Here is a 9388-nt window from a genome sequence, read left to right on the forward strand (position 1 = left end):
AAGGTTCTGACCTAGTACCTAACACCCTTGAACTTGCTCAGAAAGCAGTTTAGAATGTTCACTATAAAGCGCTAATGGCCTTGCTTTTCCATCATCTGTGGAGGAGGAGCTGGGAACAGCTCTTTGTGGGTGGGATGTGTGTGTGTGTAGGGGGTGTATAAAGAGATAGAATATCATAGTTGGAATAGACGAATAGGCTATTATGTTTCTGCACCTCCCATAACTGAGAAAACCTGCCTTCTCTTTTGAAATTTACACTAAATGTGAATGTTCCCGAAGACTGAACGTTCTCCTGTTCAGAATCAAAATCCTAGTGGTAACAAGATAGAAAAGTAAGTGGGCACATTTGCATTCCATTTGTAGCTTTTGTAAATAGCAAAATTGTATATTAGCCAAAGAAAGAAAAGAAATCTACCCAAGTGATGGCTGTAAATGTTTCTGGGATTATCAGCAAGAGATCTCGGGAGGGACGTGGGTATCAGCCGGAGGTGGAGGTAAGGTGATAGTGGAGATAGGCGATGATTCCATTTTTTGCTGGACTCTTCAGTTGGGACTAAAAATGGTTTTGAACCAAAGCACAAAGTCAGGTACAAGAAGGCAGAGATCAAGAAAAAGGAATGTCCCCTCACGATTCCCCCCAGTGCTACAGGGGAATTATTACTGTGATGTCCAAATCAGATGCCTCTCAATCAGCTTGCCCAACTTTGTCCAGAGTCCAGCATGACCCCTCCTTCCCATGAGGCATCCGGAAGGTGGCTTGTGTCAATCATCCCCAGCTCTCAGCCTTGAGTCACTTCTCTTCACCTCTGTTTGGACCACAGACTCGACATTCTCAGAGCTGGAAGGGTAGGGTGGAGACGGTGCATTCCTGTCCATTCACTCACTTAACAAGTGTCATTGCATCCCCTGCTGTGTGTCTAGAATGATTCTAGAGGGCTGGGGTGCTGAGTCACAGGCACTGCTCCTTTGTGGCGCTTAGATTCCTCTGGGATTTTACAGATGGAAAATTTGGGGATGCAGAGACCGAGAGGCTTGCCCACAAGGCCGCTGCTAGCTTTAAAGCTGAGAACAGATTCTAGCTCTCCTGCCTCCTTGTTGGGTTCAGTGCTAGTTCTCCTACACATACGCTATTTTATTTTGTTTTTTAAATGACATTTCAATGAGATGATAAACTCCCAAGGGGTGAGGACCTTTATTCCTCTCTGGTCCCACATTATCTGGCATGGTAGAAACCCATCCTATACCGTAATGGCCATGGCCAATTTCTAGCCACCACTGTCACATAACTGAAGGTGACATTGAAAAGAGGTGTTCACTGACACACCAAGACAGAATATTTCTACCACATACGTACAATAAATGAAGTGATGTGTAGAGCATAGATAATAGAAGAAGGTATAAACTAAAAGTAGGAGCTGCTGAGTTCTGAGTAGGTATTGCCTTTGGTTTTAGCACAATTTTATTGAATTGTAAGTATATATGCTGTAATTTTTAATAAGGGCTCATGAACAACCAGCACGAGCCATTTCTAGCACAACACTGGTGACCAGTGGTAACAGGAAGTTGCCAAGGTCACGATCACCTTGGTGAAATCCTATTTTTAAAGTGAACTCCCGATGGGATAGTGTCCAAAACCACGCCTGTATTTACCAGAACGTCAGCCTGCTGGAATTTTAGCAGAAAACATGGGTCAAAGCACAGTACTCCTTGGCGTCAAGTGGGTTTCTTGTAAAATGCCCCATTGGGTGTCTTTTTCTGCCTCACATGGAGTCTTCATGGTTGTGCATTCTCTCTTCCTAGTTCCCCCAGTCAGACTGGACAAAGCAGACTGGAAACACTGTGGGACGATCAAGAGACCAGTGTGTTCGGCTGCAGGAGNCTCAGTGCCACTGGGAAGTGACCATTGGGTGGTCATGGAGATGATACGTGCTGATGTGTATAAAGCACTTGGAATAGCTCTTGACTCGCAGCAAGCGCTCAGTAGATCAGTAAGTGGTAACAACCATCACCACCTCCATCTTCACCATCATCTATTACTATGCCTAGTTATCTCCTCATAACCCCCTTATGATTTCAGAAGCTCACGTGGGGGCTAGGGCATTGGGTTACACTGAGGAGACCTGGGCAGGCCGGCCCTGTGTGTGTGAGATCTTGGTCGTGATGTTGCTTCTCTGGGTCAAATTCACCCTAATTGTTAAAGGGCGTTTCTTAGAGGGAGCCCAATACTCCCTTCCTGTCCTAAGGGTCTGTGAGTCTCAGCCTTGTCCAAGGATGGCGCGCATCCATCACTGGGCCAGGCCGAGGAAGGATATTCATCCAACAGATGTTTATTGAATGCCAGGTTTGGGGGATACCACAGTGGGCAAGACAGCCATGCCCACACCTCCCTCTCGGTGGTTACTCTCAAAACTAAAGTCCAAGGGGCAATCCCAAAAAGATTTTAGCTTTTAACTTGGTCCAATGAATGCTAAAACTTGGGGTGCACCATGAGTTTAATCAGGGGTTGTTTCTCCAAAGCCCCCACCCAACCTCCATGTAGGATTTCAACTCATTCCTTTTTGGGGAGCTTAGCAGTGAACTCATCTTTCTCCATTTTCCTTTTCTCATTCAGCCCCAGGGAGGCATTTCCTGGAGCAAGTGAGGTAGAAACATAACTTTGAAAATCACCACTTAGGAAAAGAGTGGTGTTCCTTAGAAAAATCCCCTGGAAGAAAGCCTGGACCCTCCTAACACCTTATGTGATGCCTCGGGTTGGACAGGACCTCTGAGACCATCACGTCAAAAGCCTCATTGTCTAAGAAAGGGAATGAATAGCTTAAGAAAAGTGTATCTCTGTTTTGTTCCTCCAGACAATGCAGGTGTAATTCTCTTTCCTCTTTCACGTTGCATTCCTTAATCCTCACAAAATTTATTCCAAAAAGAGGTTCCCTCCTTCCTGTCTAACAGGGTCCCACTGCTCATTGTCTTCCAGAAACAGCCATTCTTTTACAGAACAATTGTCTCCCTGACACAGGCAGGTAATTTCTAATCCTCCCTAGCACAGGTTGAGATCAAATTGGGGAAGGGTGGGCAGGGCTTATGCAATGGCACATGGTCTTGAGAATGGTTCGCGGTCTCCCGGGAAGGCATATGGTGAGGAAGACAGAGCTGCTGGCACCCCTCACTGGTCACTATGCCAGGGCACCACCTGTGGGGAGCACCCTCTGGCTGCTCAAAGTTGGAGTGGTTCCAAGGATTGAATAAGTGACTGAGTTTGAAACCTGGCTTATAAGTAGCTATCAGGGGCTACTGAGGTTCCTGTCCTCTGCCCCATATCCTTCCTCCCCCAATCATGGCAAACCCCAGATATGCTTCCACTCCTCTGAGTTAAATATTTGTGGGGGTACTGGCCAGGGGTCAGCCTGAGGACAGGGTCATCAGAGGGAAGGACAGTGCCACGGAAGGGAACACATTTGACCTACTTGACAATTGTTCCCAGGGTTAGCCGAGGCAGAGACCCTCAATGAAACATGTCCCAGGGGCACACCCATAGCACAAGAGACTTGGATTTTAAATATTCATGTAAGTGCCCATCTTAGCTCAGGACTTAGCGCTTATGCCTGGACACCCTGATGAAACAAGGTGATGTGGGGGGGGGGAGTGGGGGCTTTGCAATGCATTTGGTGGGAAAGTGCCGCATTATGTGAAGGTGATTTCCTGACTGCATTTTCAAAATTAAAAGTTCCTGGCATGTAGTCGGTATTCAGTTAAAGTTCAGTGAATGGATGAACAAGGGAAGTCTGAGTGAGCACCGCACTTGTTATGATTTTATAGCAGAACAATGCTGGTCCTTCCCTCCCACATGTCAAGGTCAGCAAGTGGTCTGGGCCAGGCGAAGTCCACATCTGGGAGAAGAGGGGGCGTCTAGAGGAAGGCCCTCCCCACTGTGACCTCTATCGCCCACGAGTTGGCTAGCCCCCTTTCCTTGCCGACCCACGTTTTTGAGCTGAACAGCTACAGAAAGTAGCGTGTTTCTCTATCTCCACGTGGGAGCTGGTGGCACATCGTGTATTAACTAAATAGTATTTGTAAAAGTTTTTGGAGCGCTTGGGGAAAGGAAACCGAGCATGATGAGAAGAGGCAGAGAGAAGGGTTCTTGAAGCGGGGTGAGTCCACAGAAGGAATTCCAGGGTTGTGCAGATGAGAAGGGGCAGGGAGAAAAGGAGAGAGCAGCGAGTCGCACCTGCCCCAGGTTTGGGTCCTTAGGGCTTGGGCATCCTGGGTCCACGACTGGCATTTCCCTTTCGAAGGAACTGGCAACGTATGGGCCCTCAGCTGGCGCTGCTAGAATGAAATAGCAAAATGGGACAAAGGCTGGGCGTTCGCGGCGCGGGACTCGTGTAGAGCGCCTGGCTTGGCACTCGCCCCCACGGAGGAAGGGACCTTCTGCCCACTCTGAGACCTCGCTTTCTCCCTGCCTGGGGCCAGGAAGCTCTCTCCTCCCGGCCCCGCAAAACCCTCGCTGCCTCCCCACCTGCCCACCACGGGTGGGAGGCTCTTTGTGGCGCCGAAGCCGAGGGTGGCTAGCCCGGCTTGCGTGAGGCTGAGGGGCGGGGCGCGAGTACCAGCCTCCGGGACCCACGGCGGGTGCGTCCCGCGCTGCAAGTGGGTGCTCCCGGAAGTCCCGTGCCAGGGCAAGGGCTCGGGGTCCAGCCCCACCTCTGGAGAGATCCGGAGAAAAGCAAGGGCGAGACCGCGCGCCAGGGGGCCCCGAAGACCACCCTGCAACGGTACAGACTTTCCGGAAAGGTCTCTGTCTCCGTGCTGAGATCTCACGGGGACCTGGGGGCGCAAGGGACACCGCAGGGTTAGCTGAGCGTCCAAAGCCAGGCGAGGGCGGGGGTCTCAGCCCAGCCCCGCGCGCTCCACCTCTAGTGGTTCCAGCACGCGCCCCAATGCCAGGCTCCCGGGTCCGCGGGAGGCGCGTGTGCGTGTCTCTATGTACTGCGGACACACCCCTTCCCGGGAGTCCATGCAGAGCCCCCGCCCTCTGCTCGGACCCGGGGATCCCCTCCCCCAGCGCAGAGATCCCCACGCGTCCCCTGCCCACTTTGCCAAGGCGAGAAAGCGGCCGAGCTGAAGACAAAGAAACTCCTGCCTCCTCCACTCTCGGCCCCTCCGCCCGATGCAGACACTCCCCGGCGCCCTCCCTCGACCCCCGCGACGTTGTGCGCGGACACTCAGGGAAAGGGGGGGCAGGGTGGGCGAGTCTGCCCCAGACGTGGGTCAGCTGGAGGCTGCTCGTGCTCCCGCCGGGAGACACCCCACGACAGCCGCGCCCCCACCCTCCGCTCACCAAACCGTCCCGGGCCCCCCGGCACCGCCACCGCCACCGCCACCCCCGACCACAAGCGTCCCCCACCTCTCCAGCGGACAGAGAGGGGGGCGCGGCGCACACAAAGCGGGCTCGGGGGCGGAGAGTATGGAGGACAGAGAGATCCCGCCAGGGCTCGGCACGGCCCGGGCGCAGCTATTTACCCGATTTCTTCTTCGATCTCCGAGATGTCTGCGAAGATGAGGAAGACCACGAGCAGCGTGAGCGCAGCCAGCATCCAGCTCCGGAACTGCAGCTGCATGATGGCTTGGCGCCCGCCGGGACCCGCACGGGCCGGCGTGAGGAGCGGGGCTGGAGCGCGCAGCGGCAGGCGTCCGAGCCTCCGCGCGCGGCGCGTAGCGAAGCAGACACCCTGCGCTCGGGGCGAGTCCGGTCCAGCTGTGGTGGTGGCGGTGGTGGCGGCGGCGGTGGCGGCGACAGCGGCAGACAGGGGTTGCTCAGGCGCGACGAGCCCGCTCGCTGCCTCTCGGCTCCCGCCCACTTTTCTCCCCTCCTTTCCCCTCCCCTCCCTTCCCCCGCCCCGCGTGGGGCTCCGCACGCAGTTTGACAGCTTTGCTCCGCGCCTCTGCTCGCCTCCTCCCACCCTAGACAACTCCAATGTACGGCCACCGGCCTTGGCTTCTCCAGCCTGCCTTCTGTTAGCTCCCGAGGGCTTTGGGATGTGGCCGGAGCCTGCCACTCCCCCGCCGAGGGAGGCTGAGCTCCGAGCACCGCGCGCGTCCGAGTACCGAGCTGAGCTCAGGGAAGAGCGCGCACCGCACAGTACCCCGCTGCTGGCAAACGCCCTCCCTCGCCCGCTCTTTGTCCAGCGCCTTCGCTTTCTTGCAAAGTTTTCCCAACACAAAGACCAACACCTCGGGACAGCCCCAGAGTGCGGGGAAGAGGTTAGTTTCAGCCAGGCAGATGTTTCAGCAATCTGTGAATTAGGAGGGGAGGCTGCGGGAAGGGGAGGGGAGAAGAAATATCCAAGACAGACCAACTTCGGCGTAGATCCAGTTTGCAATTTGTGGGCACGGTGCTGAGCCCGCGAGAAGCCACCCCTCTCCAGGCGGTCATCTTTATCTCCATTGATAGACCCCAGACTGGGTTCAGAGAGCCTCCCTGAGTTGCCTGAGGCCTCGCAGTCGTGGCCGGAACCCTTGGCGCATCCTGGAGTGGCTGCGCAGACTCAGCGCCTGCCCCAGCGTGGCCCTCCCGGTACCTGAGGCTGGGTTTCATCTCCCCAGCTCTTGCCCTCGCCTCGCAAAAGCAATCCCCACTTCCTCCCACCCCAGTCCTATCTTGATCTAAAGGCCTGCTAGAAAACATGGCTCCCACAAGGCCCCCTTCCCCCATGCCCAAATACTTTATGCTTTCCCAGCCTTAGACAGTTTAACTCAAAGTACAGTTTGCACCAGTCCTTAGCCCGGGGTCGGAGGGACCCCATGAAGTTTCACTGGAATTAGATAATTATCTAAATTTTTTTTTTCTGGCACTCATTGTAACAATCCTGAAATCAGGAAATGTAGCTCCTCAGAAATGACGGTCTGATTTATGAAAGGGTCCCTGGAGCTTGAGTTTGGAGAAAAGAGTCCTGTTTGAGAAGCTGTATGGAATGTCCTAACTGCCTGGAAAGCACTCCCAAATGAATGGGAGGGGCAGGTTGGTTGTGTCCTCCGCTCCTCCCCCCCAACACACACACCGCCCCTACAGAGCCAGGCTTCAGGGTGGTGGGGAGGGGCTGGCAGTGGTAAAACCCTTCAGGGGGACCCTGGGAAGGTAAGAGGGCCTTTTTTATTTCCCCATTAAAGCACTGCCTGTGCCCTGAAGTCCTCCTGCTTCTTGATGTGTAGGAAGGAGGGCAGGAGTGAGGTTCCCAGCTAGGGGCTGCTTTGCTGGACAGCCCCCAGGAGGAGCAGGAGAAGGAAGCGGCACAGAAAAGCTGGAAAGCACCAAGTGTGGGGAGCAAACGTTTCTTCCCCAAAGGATGGGTGCACTAGTTCCCCTGATAGCACTTCATTTGTTTCCCCAACCCCTTGCAAGGTCCATGCCCCTCTGCTCCTATTGCAGTGAGCTTCTCTGGAACACCTACCTTGTATTCTTCTTGGGGCAAGACTTTCTGATCTTGAGCACAATGTTGCATGTCACACTCCCTGTCCCTTAAAGGTAGTAGCCGACATCCAAAGATGGTTTCCCAGCTGCCCCTGCCTGCTGGCCGCGCCACGTGGTCTAACCGTCCTGCCTCTGAGTTTTCTGAGTGCCTAGATCTTCCCTCTGTCATGCTTGATAGGTGGTTTAGGAGTTCGGGAGCTGTATTTGTTATTGTTGTGTCTTGTTTTCCTGAGATGAATGGTTGGGGATATCTGAATAAGGAGAGGTATGAACAGGGGACAGCTGTTACCCTGCACGGTATTTCAGTCATTCATTCACTTCATCACTCAGCAATATTTATTGTGCACCTACCCTGTGCCAGGCTCTGTGCTAGGGACCAGAGATACTAAAAGGAGAGAGACACACATGTCCTGCCCTCTAGTGGCTCACGGTTCAGAAGGAAGACAGATGTCCAAGTGCATAATGATGGTATGGGATTGTGAGTGACAACAGAACTGGGGTCCCCTCAGTAGCTTATAATTGATTAATAAGATCACGCAAGAGAGCAAAAAGAAATTGGCTGGCCTCTTTTGCCCCTGCTCTCTGCTTCTCTACCAATTACACTCTTACTGTCCCGTACATCATGGGGAGATTGCCGTGATCCTAAATTCATTCCGGTCAGGTAAACCTCATTGCTACAGGCACTGTTCCATCAGCGTCTATTTCCCTTTCCTATTAGGTGACCCATGTTATCATCCCAGGCTCAGAGCCTTCCTCCTTTAGACCCACTTAAGAAGAGTCATTAAGAGTGACCAGGGAAAGTGGAAACTTACTGAACAATTCCTCCCTTTAGAGAGGAAACCGCGTCACCAGACCCTCAGAGCAACGTCCCTCAATATATCTGCTGGGAAATAGAGCTCGCTTGGTAAAGCAGAGGCTTGTCTTGCACTGAGAGTACTTGAGATGGGATTCTACTCAGTGTGTTCAGGCACCCTTGTGATAGCTGACCATGAAATACTTTCTATGGGCACTTAAGGTTTGAAACCCACGTGGGCGAGCTGCTTTAACAGTGATCTGAGCAGCTGCCTCTGAAAACTGAGTTTGTTCCTGATATCTGGAAAGAGGAAGGCTGATCAGATTGGCAGCAAGTGTGATGTGTGCTGATGCTGGGTAAACTGCCACGTGGGCACTTGCTCGGTTTGGCCCCCCTGACTCCTCCTCTCCTTCTGACCCCTCTGTCTAAGCAAGTCCCATTTTTTTTCCTGCCTTGTTTTTTCCAGGAAACTGGAAAGTCCCACAGTAATCACTTCTGTAGGCTACGTCCCTGAATGTTTGGGTTAAGACAGAGGAGTGTAATATAGGAGTGGCAGCCAATTAAAAGTTGTTACCATTCATTAACATTTTAACTCAATTAATAGAATATATTAGCTAATCAGGCAACTAATAAGGCTGTGGGAAGTGCATATCAATGAAGAGTAGAGGAGCTGCTCTGCAGAGGCCTGAAGGGGCTTAATGGGGTCACACCACTAATGGGGTCAGCAGCCGGACGGCCCTTCCTTATCTGGACACTGGCTAAGGGCGTGCTTCTCTTTCCAGCTACCAACCTCGAGTGAGGACTGCCACCCAGAGCTGAAATTCATGGAAGCCCCCAAACTGTATCTACCATTTACCCATCTAACAAAACTATACAAACACACTGCCAAGTCTTACCCCCAGATATGTGGAGTTTTCACCTGAATTCCTTCTTGGGGGTAATAAACAATCCTGCTGGCACTATCACATGGATACCATTGTCTCCATTTTACATTTGTGGAAACTGAGACCTAAAAGAGTCTCAATTGCCCAAGACGGCGCAGTTGTCAGAGAGGGAATTTTAATTCTGTCAGCCTCCCCTGCCCTCAGCAACTTCTGGACCATGGATGGCCAAGGACCCTGCCAGCTCTT

General features: G+C 52.8%; 1 protein-coding gene across 1 annotated transcript in view; it reads right to left on the reverse strand.

Moving 5' to 3' along the window:
* ST8SIA2 (ST8 alpha-N-acetyl-neuraminide alpha-2,8-sialyltransferase 2) overlaps positions 1–5761 on the reverse strand; it is a 74309-nt gene extending 68548 nt beyond the window's left edge. Inside the window, exon 1 of the mRNA XM_019666456.1 lies at positions 5518–5761. Coding sequence (XP_019522001.1) covers positions 5518–5615 — 98 coding nt within the window. The 5' untranslated portion in view covers positions 5616–5761. The remainder of the gene's footprint in view (positions 1–5517) is intronic.
* Positions 5762–9388: the final 3627 nt, after the last annotated feature.

Source organism: Hipposideros armiger, unplaced genomic scaffold (assembly GCF_001890085.2).
Source record: "Hipposideros armiger isolate ML-2016 unplaced genomic scaffold, ASM189008v1 scaffold_471, whole genome shotgun sequence".
Classification (NCBI taxonomy): Eukaryota; Metazoa; Chordata; class Mammalia; order Chiroptera; family Hipposideridae; genus Hipposideros; species Hipposideros armiger.